Source organism: Dioscorea cayenensis, chromosome 20, assembly GCF_009730915.1.
Source record: "Dioscorea cayenensis subsp. rotundata cultivar TDr96_F1 chromosome 20, TDr96_F1_v2_PseudoChromosome.rev07_lg8_w22 25.fasta, whole genome shotgun sequence".
NCBI lineage: Eukaryota > Viridiplantae > Streptophyta > Magnoliopsida > Dioscoreales > Dioscoreaceae > Dioscorea > Dioscorea cayenensis.
Window position 1 is genome coordinate 28,460,215 of NC_052490.1, and position 15,319 is coordinate 28,475,533.

Genomic DNA, 15,319 nt, shown 5'->3' on the forward strand with positions numbered 1-15,319 from the left:
TACGTTATTTCTCTATCCAATTAGAAAAAAAAGCTCATTATTTTATAAGACTCTCAGTATCTTATTTCAATGAATAACGTTATTTTTCCATGTGTTACATTTCTTTCTTAATAATTGGAATAAAAGAATTAATAGATATATTCTCTGCTCAAAATAGGAAGGAGCTAGGGTTATAAATTTATCTTTGGCTACGCTGAAGATGACTAAATATTATTATTATAATTATACATATAATATATATAATAGAAGTACCATATTTGCGCATATATACATATACACACACTAAAAAAAAAAAAATTCAAAACAATCCAGCCCTAAATAAATCATCCAAAATTATCAGAGAAATTCCTTCAAAATTTTCCCTTCCTCAATAAAAAATATATATATATATACCCTCAACACCTACAAATCACTTAAATTTTAATTAAAACAAAAAACACTCTGGATTCAAGAATTCACACGTTCCACAAAGACCTAACATCAGCGTTCCAGTTAAAAATCCAAGTTTTGGCCCGCGTTTGCTCGTCTTCTTCTTCGTCTTCTTCTTCTTCTTCTCTCCTCCGCCGCCCCGCCCCTTTCCTCCTTCTCCCCCACCTACTCCTCCACCTCATCCTTCCTCTTTATATTCCAATTCCTTCCTCTCTAGATTCCCCTACCCCTCATGGGTTCAATGGCCACTCCAAATCAAGATCAACATCACCAAAAGCATCATCTTCAACCTCTGGCGCCGGCGCCGGCACCGGCACGCCGACTCCCAGACTTCCTCCAAAGCGTAAACCTAAAGTACGTGAAACTCGGGTACCATTACTTAATAACGCATCTAATCACTTTCCTACTCTTCCCTCTCATCGTCATCATCCTCCTCGAAGCCGCCCGCACCGACCCCGATGAACTCCGTCAGCTCTGGCTCCATCTCCAGTACAACCTTGTCAGCGTCCTCGTCTTCTCTGCTATCCTCGTCTTCGCCTCCACCGTCTACATCATGACCCGCCCCCGCGCTGTTTTTCTTATTGACTTCGCTTGCTACCGCCCTGAACCCCATCTCAAAGCTCCGTTCCTTGCGTTCATGGAGCATTCCCGGCTGTGCGGCGAGTTCAATGAGTCAGCGCTTGAGTTCCAGCGCAAGATCCTTGAGCGCTCTGGTCTCGGGGAAGAAACCTATTTTCCTGAAGCCATGCACCATCTTCCCCCCAATCCATCCATGGCTGCCGCCCGTGCTGAGGCTGAGCAGGTGATGTTTGGTGCCCTAGATAATCTGTTTCGCTCCACTGGTGTGAATCCCAAGGATATTGGTGTTCTTGTTGTCAATTGCTCACTTTTCAATCCCACCCCTTCGCTTTCCGCCATGATCGTTAACAAGTACAAGTTCCGGGGCAACATCCGGAGCTTTAATCTCGGTGGCATGGGCTGCAGTGCCGGCGTCATCTCCATCGACCTCGCTCGTGATCTTCTCCAGGTGCATGGTTCCTCCTACGCTGTTGTTGTCTCCACTGAGAACATCACGCAAAACTGGTACTTTGGGAATCGCAAGTCTATGCTTATCCCTAACTGTTTGTTCCGTGTCGGCGGTGCTGCGGTGCTTCTATCTAACCGCCGTTCTGACCGCCGCCGAGCCAAATACCGGCTTGTCCACGTCGTGCGCACGCACAAGGGCGCTGATGACAATGCGTTCCGCTGCGTGTATCAAGAGCAGGACGAAGTAGGAAAGGTCGGTGTGTCCTTGTCCAAAGATCTCATGGCCATCGCCGGCGGTGCCCTCAAGACCAACATCACCACCCTTGGCCCTCTTGTTCTCCCGATCAGTGAGCAACTCCTCTTCTTTGCCACTCTTGTTGCCAAGAAGCTCTTCAATGCCAAAGTCAAGCCTTATATACCTGACTTCAAGCTTGCATTTGATCACTTCTGCATCCACGCTGGTGGCCGTGCAGTCATTGATGAACTGGAAAAGAACCTCCAGCTCTCTCCTGTCCATGTTGAAGCATCCCGAATGACTTTACACAGGTTCGGCAACACCTCCTCGAGCTCCATTTGGTATGAGCTTGCTTATATTGAAGCCAAGGGCCGAATTCGGAGGGGTCACCGGATCTGGCAGATTGCCTTCGGTAGCGGGTTTAAATGCAACAGTGCTGTATGGGAGGCCCTCTGCAATGTGAAGGCCTCGTCCCACAGCCCGTGGGCAGATTGTATCAATTCGTATCCCGTTCAGGTTGTTGATGGGCACATTGCTTCACAATAGTAGTAGTTGGCCTCTAAATATGTTGCAGTTGATCTCTGGTTGGATGAATCTCTTACAAACAACACCATCAAAGGGGTATTCTTCTCCAGTACATCACGCATATCTATAATTTAGTTTGCTATTTAATTCTTAAGCTATTTAGTGTGCCAGCAAAAACTGTTCTGATTCTTCGATTGTGATTCTTGTACTTTGATAGTGTGAATGATTTTGGGTCCTTTGTCTTCTTGTGAACTAGTTAATTCTCACTCTGTTAAAGAGAAGCTTTGCTTCGATTGTGTGCATCTTTTACTTATATCCTTTGGTTTAATGATTTGATCTTTGAAGGTCAATTTTTTATCCCTCCTAAATAATGGTTGTAATGCCAAATATCTTTCGATGGATTGAGATCATATATATATATATATATATATTTTTTTTTTGCATGGTTTAATTTGTCATGGTTGTGCTAGTGTGTTCATAAAATCTTTTTATGTACTATTAATGGTTGTAATGCCAGATATCTTTCTATGGATTGAGATCATATATATATATATATATATATTTTTTTTTTTGGCATGGTTTAATTTTGTCATGGTTGTGCCAGCGTGTTCATAAAATCATTTTAAGTACTATGCTCCAATATTGTTATTTTTGTGACAGTTTTTCCTATGATGCAAAAATGTTATCTTTGAGGGATATGACATCAAGGTAGTATATCCCAATCTTTTCCCTGTCATGAACTGTCTTTGTAAACTTCAATATTGGAGCAAGTTTCTCACCAATGCCAGTATGCTCAAGAAATTTGACAACCTTTTTTTTTTTTTTGGGCAGAGAAGTTTTTACAATCTTCTCAACGAAAGATGGAGATGGTATGACCTATTCCAAGGTCAAATTACATCACCTATTCTAGCTAGATCATATGACATATTCTGTGAATAATAACTACTGAAGTGCTGAAATTATGTTCCTTTGTTCCATCAGATCCAGTAGAAAAAAAAAATATTTGTGGACATTTATTTATTAGTTAATTTGTGTACATTTAGAGAGAACTTCATAATGCATTGTTAATTAAAAACAAATCTTGCACCGTGCCAAACTTCATTGTATGGAGGTATTATTGTCTGATCTGGTGAAGTGAATTGGACAGTCATGATGCATTTAACAATGTTCAGTGTATTAAAAATTAAGAATGGGAGGTCAACAAAGGTGAAGTAATGCTGCCGCAACGATTAGAATTCATTGCTTACTGTTAGTTTCTATAATGCTATTGGCTTTTATTTTACTTTCTTTGTTGTTTATTACCCTAGTGCTTATCAAGGCTTCCTTTCAGATAACTTTTGGAAACCGAACCACTGGAAGGAGTAAAGTGTTTGAGCAGGTATCTACTTTTACATCCGTTTTGCTTAAAAGCTTAATGGGCTTATGTTACAGATATATCATCCCATTTTTTCCCCCTAAATATCTTTATGTATTTATGTAGTTTGTTTGGTATAAGATAAATAATTGATTGTATCATCAAAATTCTTTTGGGAATTTGAATCATGTAGCTTTGTGATTGGCCACTGATGGGACCACAACAACGCAACCACATTTTGCCAAGCCTGACTTAGGTGTAACGGCAGCAGACTCAAGAATGTTAGGCCCATAGCCCGGTCAGTATATAGGAGCTGCTTTGGTTGACTGCTATTTGAAACATTTAGGTAAGCAAGGGTAGTTGAGGACTACTATTGTTATTACAGTTGAATATATATAAGGAAAGCTCATCTGTCTATGGCCCAACTTTTTCTCCCTTGCCCTAGGTTATAAAAGCATCACTTTCTACATGATCATATGAGCTACTAAAACCAAAAATGCAAAACGAACATTGTTTGTTTAAAGTTTAATTTGAATAATTGCGCCTTTAATGCTCTCAGCATTGTTTAAGGCAATACATTGAACAAGTATTTAGTTGCAGTCAAATCCTTATTGCTGTGCTATTCTTTAAATGCATCGGTAGATCAGCTCTTGCAATACAGAAATTCAAAGTTTTCGTCTCATGATGGTGACTGCTTGTTTTAACTAAGTTGCTGAAATTTCCTCAGATAGCTGTGTGCTATATGCTTTTAGCCTAATATCCCCTTCATCTTGTTAAGTCCTCAAGTTAAAAGTGTATGAGCATTACTTACTGGTTCTTTTTATTCATTCTGTGTTATCACCTATTATTTTTTTTTTCTTGTTTCAAGTTTGCTTTCAGCACATGTTTTTATCTTCAATTGTGTGTGAAGTTTCTGCCCAACCCTGCTTACCAGATAACTGGTAATGCTGGTTAATCTGAAATCTGACTTATTGTTGAAATAACTAGAAAAAGTTCTACATTTAGCCATGTCTGGGATAACTTGTGAAGGTGATGTGTTAAGACAAAAGCCCCATTTTCTGATGGTTTCTTTCTTAACTTTTATGTGTTAGCTTTTGTGTTGGTGGTGCTCCCTCTGATTTCTTTGGACCTTGGAAAGGGTTCCTTTGCTTCTTCTCAATATAGCCATAATTCTGGATTTATATTTGTTATTCATGCTACTATTGAGGAACAGAGATATGAATTTATATGATGCACTTTTGTTTATTTTTACTGAACTATGTATATGTTTTAAGCTTAAAAGTCTGCCAAAAATGCATCAGAGGTCATTGCTCTTTTTTTTTTTGTATAAGCAAAATTATGGTGTTTCTGTTACAAAATTCCCGCCGTTGATCTCTCTCAACCATCGTTGCTTGTTTCAGATAATTTCTTAACCTGCATGAGCCATTTCTGCATCCATTGTGATTCATTCAGGAAAGATTTTTGACTCTATTGCATGCTGGTCCTTTCATCTATCAAGGACTTGCAATCTCCATTTATTTGATACTTTGAGGAGTGGCATTGAAGGTAACAACAGAACACATTTGGTTGTTCTGATTAAAGATAATATGTAAAGGTGAAGAGATAGAATACGGGAATTCATATGGTATTTATAGTCCCTCATCTACTTGTGAAATTTCCTTCAGGTGTTTGACAGCACTGTCAATAGTACCTTGTGATACATTTAGCTCCCATACATTCAGTGTTCAACATTTATATGATCACCAAGAAGGAAGTCAGGATTTTTCTTTGAATATGATTTAATCTGAATGAGAGGCTACTTTTATTGTGCCCTAGTAAAATGTCCCTTGACTTAGGATGGATTTTATTATTCTGATATCAAATACTAAAGAAAGTTGCCCAAAATATTTTATCGTGGTATTTTGGAAATGATTGTTTTAGCTTCAGTAGGTAAACTTACATAATGATCTCATGTTCATGTTGCAAAAGAACTAGATGATTTAGGTCCCACCTTAAGTCTTTCAAATGTTTAGGTTGAACACAAGTAGAACCAAACCAAGACTTTTATGACAGTTGTTTCTGTGTCTTCTTATAAATTTCTTGTTTTTCTCTCATCAATTTATTCGAGCACAAGAAAACAAGTTCTCGGCTTTTTATCTGTTCTTTGACTCTGTTTTCCCCTCTAACTGAACTGACACAATTATATATATATTTAGATTTAACTGAGATTTGGATTTTACTAAATCCTTCTCTTAGAATTACATTCACTTTTGAAGAGTAAGTTCAATGTCTTTCATCTTCAACAAGTATACCATTTATTGACTGTTTAAAGGGTTATCAATTTGCAGGAGTAGAGAAGGCATTTGAACAAGCTTTGCTGCATTGGCACAGCTATGGCTTGAAAGAATGGCTTCAATATTTCCCTACAACTCATTGATCTTTAGTCAGATGTTTCAGTTGAAAACACTGAAGAACAAACCGAGATGCATGGATTTATTTTATCTTCACTTGTTCGATCCACATTGATGCCAACAATAGACCAGTTTCATGTACAAATTAATTCAAGGAAGAATGTGCTATCAATATCACTTCTTGAAGCGGGCTTGTCTCGACACGGCAACATTCTTATGTTTTATTATCTTAACCAATTCTTAAAGGATGAGAAACCCAAGCTTATGTATTCAAATTTATATATATCTATATATATATATATTTTAAGTAACTGACATGAGAGTATCAGTTATTTGAATAATATTAAGTATTATATTAAATGGTGAGAAACTCAAACTTATATATTCAAATTCATAGTTTATAAATTATTCTATTTCTACTCTTAACATCATATCTTTTGTGATTGTTATGCTTAATTTGTATAATGGTCATTTTGATTATTTTATATTAGCATTTGAATCAGATGATCAGAAAGAAAACCAAGCCCTCTGTTTATACATACTCTTCACAAGTTAATTTTTTCCTGATTTAAAAGATAAATTAATGAAAAGAATCATAAGATTATTTTCAATTGTCTTTTTAAGTTATTCTTATTTCTCATATCTATCATTGATGTGCATGCCCCCATATTCATACATAAAAAAAAAATTTAGTGTGTTAAAATTTTGAATATTAGAATTTTATAATTAACAAAATTAATAAAGAAAAAGAAAAAGTGAGGAGGATTGTGGAATGGAGTGATGGATTGGGTTGGGGGGAGTGGGAGCAGTCAAGTCGAGTCAAGAAAGGGCAAGAGATCTCACTGTTGTCGAGACAAGACAGACAGCATAGAAAGACATGATCAACATCATAATAATCTTATTTTCTTTTTTTTTTCTTTTAATAATAATAAGAGATTATATATATATATTAATAATATCTAGAGAAAAAAGATTTTGTAAACATCTACAGACATCCGTAATTGATAACAATGGGAACCTTGGGAATGTACATAAAAGTCAAGAAAAAAAAAACCTTACGGACCTATTCATAAGTTGGATTCACATAAAATCATTTTTAGTCCCAAAGTGAGTATTCTCAATTAAAAAATCTAAAATGATGTCTAAAATTCTCTCTCGGTATCTCTTACGGAGTGAGTTGATTATTCTTTTAAATAAAAAGAGTCTACAGTAAGTAGAATATAAGGAGGCTGAAAGAAGGATACTATATGAGTGTTAATTGGTGAATATCGTTATATTGAAATTTAACAGTTCAAATGAATATTTGTAGATTTTGAATCTACCAACTTTTGACTAAATAACTTTATTTATATATATATATATATATATATATATATATATATAAATGCAAGAGAGAGTATCTTTTGGAAAGCGTTATGATTGTTTCCAAAACAGATCCGTTGGTGAGGGAACAAGTGCACCGATCTCTATATTCCCTCTCTCTCTCTCTCTCTCTCTCTCTCTTATCCTTTGTCCGGAATACACATTTATTTTATTTATTTGAATTTGAAAATTAAAAATAATAAAAAAATATTAGATACTCTATGATAGATCCGAGTCATATTCTTTTTTTAATATGATTTTACAAAAATAATTTTGATTACTTTTATATATTTTTTATTTTATTTATTTTGAAAAAAAAAATAAAGTTTATAAACCACCCGAATTGTACTTGAGAGAAATACAAGTACTATTACAAATTTACAAGTACAAATATTGGTTGTTTTATTTGAATGCATAAAGAGTTGGATTACACTGTCAAAGATAATATAAAACATGATTCAATAAAAAAATTGATAGATACAAACAAAAATAAGTAAATGAGGTTAAAGTAAAAAAACTAGTCAGAGTTTTCAGAAAATTAATGACGGTAAAAAAAATCATCCATCTATTGTTGTTTTATCAATCTGGGAGTGTCAAAGATCTTCGATCAATTTTTTGATAAGAAAAAACTTCTTCGAACACTAGAAGAGACGCAAAAAAAATCAAAGTTGCTATTGATAATTATTACATATTATGCCAGTTTAAGTTTTTTTTCTTTTAAAGTATATGAATTTTGTTATTATTTTTTAAAACTTTATATTGATTTTCTTAGAAATATCTAAGGGAAAGGAAGAGATTTTAAACTATAGTTAAGTTGTTTTATATAAAAAAAATGTTTTAATTGAATCAAAGAGATAAATAAATAAATAATAAAGAAGGTAAATTAAGACGCAGAGGCAGTGAGTGAGGTGGAAAGAAAGGCTGATAACACTTTGGCATAATCAGGAACTAGACATTAGTTGGTGTGAAGCCTGAAACAAAACAATCAAAGTCCCCATTCTTCATTTCTTCCTACATTGCCAGCATTATTCACTTTTTCAATATTCTCGCATCTTTCCTGGCTTCCTTGTTTGCTATATTATAAATGTTTTATATAATAATAATTATTAGGTATTTTTTCTGATTTTGCATTGGAGTTTTTAAAATTATGAGAGGTTCCGAAATAATATCATATATATTATATATTTTAGATTTTAAAGATTTTATACATATTTATTGTACAAATAATAAATAAGTGTAATTAAATTTTTTTAATAATTAATATTATAAGTAATATAAATTAAAATTTAAATGTAATAAAAAAATTTAAATTGTTCATTGAATCACTGTAAGAAGAGATTATACATCTATTTTAATAATACGTATAGCTAATAATAATAATAATAATAATAATAATAATAATGTATCTCAGAAGATATAAATGAGAGATGTGACTCTCACCCTTCCAATGGCACCCACCACCTCTGTTTCTTTCTTTCTCTATCTGATTCTCTGTTTGTTCTAAAACAATCATGGGCTCCACCTCTCTCTCTTTTTTTTTTTTGTTTATTTTTTTTTATTTGATAATTCTCTATAGTTTCTATACACATTTTACTCACTTTTATGTCTTCTCATTTCTCTTTGACTTTTTGACATTTTCCAATGAGATCTATCCATTAACAATTTTAAATTGAGACACATTATTACACTAAGTAAATACAAACTAAGACATTGTTATGTATAATTTTCATTTTCAATGAAATATTGATTTGTTGAAGGTTTTAAACTCGTCTTTTTGAGGCATAATAAAAAAATATTACCAACAAGGATTGTTAAAGTAAGTGGATTCAAATTTAAATTTTTCTGTATTTAGAAATTTTATTAAAAAAATTATTTTTTTTATAGAGCTTATAACACATTAGCCTCTTAAAAACTTCAAAAACTAAAAACACTAAATATAGTAGGAAAAACGTCCCGTGAGCACATTGAGGATTAATGATGTATTAATTAGATTTATGAGATCAAAATACTATACATCTCACTTTTTACTGTACTACTAGTTATAAATATAGTGATACTGTTCATTACACAATGCACAACCGTTGAATTGAAATCCAATAATTGATATGATTCAAAATCTACAAATGTTAGTAGATGATGATCATATATATATATATATCATAAATTCTTCTAATAAAAATCTTTTATTCATTTTAAGAAAAAATAAATAATAACTCTAATTTTTATCATCAATTTTAATTTGATAACAAAATTAATCCAAAACTACAATAAATAATAATAATTTTAAAACTTTAAATAAGGGAGTGATAAGTAAGAAAACGGGTTCCCTCTTTTTCTCAGTCTCAAAAGTTGGGGATCTTCCAAGACTGAACCCGACCGGTTCTTGAACCGATGATTCGGTTCATCCCTTTTCAAGCGTCGGCAATGATGACCCACCCAAATCCATTTATTCCAATTTTTTTAAATTAAATTAATTAATTTTAATTTAATTTATCTCCTTTTTATTTTAACTTTTTCTTTTTATTTCCACACTTTTTCCTCATTGGCTACAATTCCCACGTAACTCGAACTCCACACGCGACCCAACCCAAACTGTAACTCCACTTCCCCCATTTACTCACTGCATGCAATCCATCCAATCAAAACCCGACACGTAATCAAATCCAACTTCCTGATTCGCGTGATGAACTTGAGAGGAGATCTAGACGGTCCAATCTTGCCTCGTGATCAGTGTAAAAACGTAAGATTGATTACATAATATTAGTATTTTTTTTTTAGATGATGGTCCATGGTCCATGGAAGACTGTTCCGTGAGTCACGTGGGTTCTTTTGACTGTCCATTGACCGAGTCCATCTGTCTCTTCTGACTAGCTTTGTTTCTTGTGCCTCTATATCTTTCTTTTCCTAATTTCCTCTCTCTCTCTCTCTATATATATAATATATTTATTAGTTATATGTATATATTTATATATATATTTATGTATATTTATATTATTATGTGGTATGATATCATTCAATTTGTACTGGCACATCAGTCATACGTCGTTGTTGCAAAAGATTAGCATGGGAACATACTCATTGCGCAAAAAATGGATCCTATTCATCACTATTATTTCTCATTTTTTAATTTTGTGTTTGTTTTCTTTTTCTTTTCTTTTTATGTATATATATATATATATATATGCATCATGATTATGTTTTATTTATGTGGTGTTTAATTAGAGATGGATTAGCAATTAATGCCTATAAGATCATCATGCATCATGTTTTGTATATATATATATATATATTTATGGTTTCTTGAATATAGAATTATTCATTTTGATTTTATATTTTATACACCAAGAAAAAAAATTAATATTATATAACAATGAATTAAACTTAAGATAGTTAATCTATAATTTATTAAACTTAAGGACATGAAGAGTAATTAATACAAAAACCAATATATACATATAATTAAACAAAAAGAAAGGAAAGGTAAAAATAAAAAAAAAACAAAGTACAAGAAAAACAGTACAACAAGTCTCACTCACCCAAAAATTCATTGACACACCATTCAAACAAAACACAACCTCTCTGTAAAAAACAAACTCAGGATCTACACACATCCCTAGTACATAGTGAAGCAAAGAACATAAAACAAGAAGAACAATATTGAAATAAATAAATAAAAATAAAGAGTGAAAAACAAAACCTACAAACACATCCATATCTCTTTAATTTGTTTTCCCACACCAAACAACATCATTACCTTCACTAAACTTTAACCCTAATAAAGCACACATATCACTCTATATAAAACCCTACAAACATCACTCCATAAACAACATTCATACTTCCTCTCTTTCTCTTTCTCTTTCTCATCCCAATGCACCAACTCCTCTTCTACTTTCATCTTCATCATCTTCTGTTTTGAAGCCATGCCACAGCATTACAGTGAAGGAACATCATTCTCCATCCTCTTTCCCATGACCACAAACTCTCATCCCAAATACTACTACTCCTCATCCTCATCCTTATCCTCCATGGACACAAGCTCTTCTTCTTCTTCAGTGGACTGTACTTTATCTCTTGGAACACCATCAACAAGACAAAGTGATCATGCAAATGCTAACTCTAATGGCACTAGTACCACTTCCAAGCTCCCCATCAATGGCTACTGGGACTTCCTCACAAACTCCTCAAAACCAGCCTCACGTGATCATCTCCTGCATGCTCGCCGTTGTGCCAACTGTGACACCACTTCCACTCCTCTCTGGCGCAATGGTCCCAAAGGCCCCAAGGTAAACAACCTTCCCTTCACTTTCACTTTCACTTTCACTTTCACTTTTAACTTTCACTTATATATATATATATATATAACATCAATTACTAGTGACTTACTGAATATATATTTGCATGCATGCAGTCACTATGTAATGCATGTGGGATAAGGTACAAGAAAGAGGAGAGAAGAGCTATAGTTTCGTCAACATCATCAACTTCATCTTGTTCAAGTGTATCACAATCAGGGTTAAATGAGAAAGTGATGAGTTATGGATACCAACAAGCAGTACAACAGAGTCCATGGGGATGTTATGGTGCTTCAGGAACAGGAGTACCAATATCTATGTTCTCTGGTAATAATGATGATGATGATGAGGAAGATGATCAAGGGTACCTTTCATGGAGGCTTAACATGGTGCAGCCTTCTTCTTCTTCTTCTTCTCAGTTTCATCATGTTAGAGATAACAGGCCCTGCAGCCTCTTTCAATACCAGTAGTACTAGAAGTTATATTTTTAGATCTCTTTTTTTTTTTTTTTTTAGAACAATGAAGTTAAAGTGCAAAAACAAATCAAGAATAGAGAGAATGAAAAAACCCTCTAGACTTTTTGTTAATTATTTTCTTTTGTTTTGTTCTTGAAGATGTTGATTCAATACTTGTAGCTTTTTCTTTTTCTTTTTTCCTTTTTTTGTTGAATTAATGATATGTGTTTTTTTTAATTATTATTATTTATAAAGAGATATATGTATGTGTATGTATATATTATATATATATATGGAAAGGAGGAATCAAAAGTACAAATGGGGGCAGGGAAAACACTGTGGTAAAATTGGAATTTAGTGAGTGGTTTTGTTTTCATGGGATTTGATGCTGAAGATGGCAGTGGGCATGCAGTGCAGAGAGCAGAAGGGATGACCATGATCCAATGGCTAATACACTGCACTCTTATATTTGTTACTTGTTGGCTTTTTACCTGCCACTAGTGAGTTTTGTAGATTTCTTTGGTCAGTCAGGACTCTCTCCAGGGCCTTTTTGTTCATTAATATTTTTCATCTATAATTTTTGATTTTTTTTTAAAATCAAATAATAAAAAAATAAAAAAGTTTTTTTTTGAAATTATGTATTGGTCCCTGGATATTTTTGCTTTATCTGATTTAGTCCATGTACTTTGACCAAAATGTAGGAGACATGATTTATAATTTTGCTTCCTTTGAAGTCTTATCTTGAGAAGAAAACATAAATATTGGAATTAAATGTAGGTTGTTTTTGGGCAAACAAGAAAATTATAATAATTGTACTCATGCATTATAAATATTCCTTGAAAATAAGAAAATTGATGTAAGAAAGAGTTTTTGACATTGAGATTGAAATGTTTCAGGCATAGTTTGATTTATCATGGGATTTGCAAGTGCAATTTAATTAATTAATTTTCTAATGATGAATAGCTAATTTAGTTAGGAAAAAAAAAAAACGCGTGGATGAAATCCTTATAAAGCTTTATTACTTTTATGCTTGAAATTTAGAAAATTAGGTTTCAGGCTTAATAAGTAAATGATTATATTTAATAAAATAAAAGGAAATAAAATAGCAAAAATTGATGAACAAAATTTCCAATCAATTCCAGGCTTCCATTCAAATTAGTGTGCAAGAACTCACATTTAATAATATTCAAAAATCATTTCTATAAAATTAAAGCAACCAATAAACCCAAAAAATTTGAATCATTTTTCCTTCTCACTTCTACACAAATGTATCCATACAAAATGCCAACTGATTACATTATTTGAAGATCCAAAACAAAAATGCATGCATGCAGTTCATGACCAAAATGAATATTTATTTTACTTCAAAATATAAAAGTTAATATCAACTAAAAACAATAAATGCCATTTGTTGCTTTAATCCAAAAATTAAAAAAAAAAACATTTAAACATCTAACAACACAATTAATCATATGAAAACATGCCAAATGATCTGTCTGCCATAGCAATCAAACACTCTTCATATATATATATATATATATATATATATATATATAAATATTTATATTTCCTCCAAAAAATAAATCATTTACCATCATTTGAAGAACCTTCAAAATCAAAACCAAAAGCCAAACAAGATATCACTAGTGAAATTTAAAAAACTAAAAGCCTAACCATATATTATAGCAGTTTAGTTTAAGATATGCAAACACTGTTAGATTAATCCAACCAAACACATAATCTAATGCTAACACTCTCTGCTATAGCAATATTTGTTTTCAGCAGGATAACCATTGGGTTTGGCTTCCCAAAGGTAAGGGTTATAAGATCTCTTCTATGATTTACTCTTTCTTGAATCATAGTAAGGTGAATGATCCTCTGTGGGATGGGTGGAATAGACTGTGGCATCTTAAAGTTGCCCTGCGGGTTAAATATTTTTGTATGGCTTTTATTACACAATGCTGTTAAAACTAATGAATACCATTATAGATTGAACTTGGGTCCTCAATCCCCTTGCTCGTTTTGCGGGTTGAATAATGAGAATGTGGAGCATCTGTTTCTCAGTTGCTGGAAGTCCCAAATGGTTTGGAATTTAGTTTCTTCAGCCTATGGCAAAGCTATTAATCTTTCTCAGGGGATTGCATCAGGGTTCTGGTTGCAACAAGAAGTGTCTGGTAATGATTTATTTGCTCAGTCTTTGATTGCATCTACACTGTGGTTTCTTTGGAAGGCCAGATGTAACAAGGTTTTCAACAATGATCAGCTGGTCTATTCTAAGGTCTCTCAAATGGCAGTTGGTTATGTCAGGGAGTTTTTCTATGCCCCTTCACCAAATTTAAGCAAGAATTTCATCTTATATAATTTTCAGTTTGCTGATAGCCCAATTTTGTTTACTGATGCAATATTTAATGATGATACCTCTATGGCAGGGCTTAGTTTTATTTTTTCAGATTTTAAAGCTAACATTATATGTGCTGGTAGTAGTCGATCTCATGTGTCCTCATATGTTGAGGCAGCAGCTAGCTCTCTTTGCTTTGCTTTACAGAATGAGGCCAACGGAGTTAGGAATGTCAAGACAATATTGTGTCCTTGTGCTGAGCTTGTTCGAGTGGTGCAGACTGGTGATTGTATGGATGACTGGCGTCTGAACCTGCAAATCGAAGTCATCAAGGGAATTATGGACACCTTGCTGGTTCCAAAGATTCTTTTTGTTCCTTCGGATTGGAATCGGCCGGCTAGATCTCTCGCCATTCATGGACTTAACCATCACGAGATCTCGTTGTTTCATCATGGCAGGGAACTCCCCAGGTGGCTGATGAAGACTTTTAATTTGAGTGGTTTATCCTTTTAGTTTGTTTCTGTTGTGTTTGTCTGAATGTTGTTTTGTTTTTCTTTTTGTTTTCTTTGTTTTTACTGATTGGGTGGTCTGTAATTGAAACTTTTTGTAACCTAATTTTTAAATCAATAAAATAGCTCTAAGAGCTCTTTTCCCAAAAACACATAATCTAAGCCTAAAGATTAAGTTGATAAGATGAGAGATTCAAAGCTTGTATATTTATATACCTATTTACTGACTTATAGAGTATCATGTACTGCATGTCTGCATGCTTCTTTATGCACTGAGTCATTTCTTTTCTTGAAATCCTAGCAAGCTTGACCTTTCACTATTTAGAGCACAACTGTAAAAAAAAGAATGCAATTATATTGTCGGAAACAAGATAAATAACATAGCATCGAACTTTATCGAT

At 33.3% G+C, this 15,319-nt stretch overlaps 3 protein-coding genes and 1 long non-coding RNA gene across 4 annotated transcripts; all 4 read left to right on the top strand.

Moving 5' to 3' along the window:
* Positions 1 to 433: 433 nt before the first annotated feature.
* Positions 434 to 2,517, top strand: LOC120251648 (3-ketoacyl-CoA synthase 4). The gene has a single exon (XM_039260249.1). It carries the CDS (start codon positions 662 to 664, stop codon positions 2,234 to 2,236), a length of 1,575 nt encoding a protein of 524 aa, XP_039116183.1. The 5' UTR covers positions 434 to 661; the 3' UTR covers positions 2,237 to 2,517.
* A 517-nt stretch (positions 2,518 to 3,034) lies between these two features.
* On the top strand, positions 3,035 to 6,301 carry LOC120251244. The gene is made up of 3 exons (XR_005533404.1): positions 3,035 to 3,101; positions 3,546 to 3,593; positions 3,763 to 6,301. It is a non-coding gene; the product is annotated as an uncharacterized LOC120251244 (long non-coding RNA).
* A 4,685-nt stretch (positions 6,302 to 10,986) lies between these two features.
* On the top strand, positions 10,987 to 12,242 carry LOC120251780 (GATA transcription factor 19-like). Its single transcript, XM_039260424.1, has 2 exons — positions 10,987 to 11,607; positions 11,733 to 12,242. The coding sequence occupies exons 1-2, from the start codon at positions 11,245 to 11,247 to the stop codon at positions 12,084 to 12,086; spliced, it is 717 nt and encodes a 238-aa protein (XP_039116358.1). The 5' UTR covers positions 10,987 to 11,244; the 3' UTR covers positions 12,087 to 12,242.
* Positions 12,243 to 13,956: 1,714 nt separating this feature from the next.
* LOC120251393 lies at positions 13,957 to 14,922 on the top strand. Its single transcript, XM_039259922.1, has one exon. It carries the CDS (start codon positions 13,957 to 13,959, stop codon positions 14,920 to 14,922), a length of 966 nt encoding a protein of 321 aa, XP_039115856.1.
* Positions 14,923 to 15,319: the final 397 nt, after the last annotated feature.

Bases quoted from the DNA above. Each gene is read 5' to 3' on its own strand.
- LOC120251648 (XM_039260249.1), top strand. From the start codon at position 662: ATGGGTTCAATGGCCACTCCAAATCAAGATCAACATCACCAAAAGCAT.
- LOC120251780 (XM_039260424.1), top strand. From the start codon at position 11,245: ATGCCACAGCATTACAGTGAAGGAACATCATTCTCCATCCTCTTTCCC. The intron at 11,608-11,732 runs GTAAACAACCTT...GCATGCATGCAG, and splicing joins ATGGTCCCAAAGGCCCCAAG to TCACTATGTAATGCATGTGG.
- LOC120251393 (XM_039259922.1), top strand. From the start codon at position 13,957: ATGGGTGGAATAGACTGTGGCATCTTAAAGTTGCCCTGCGGGTTAAAT.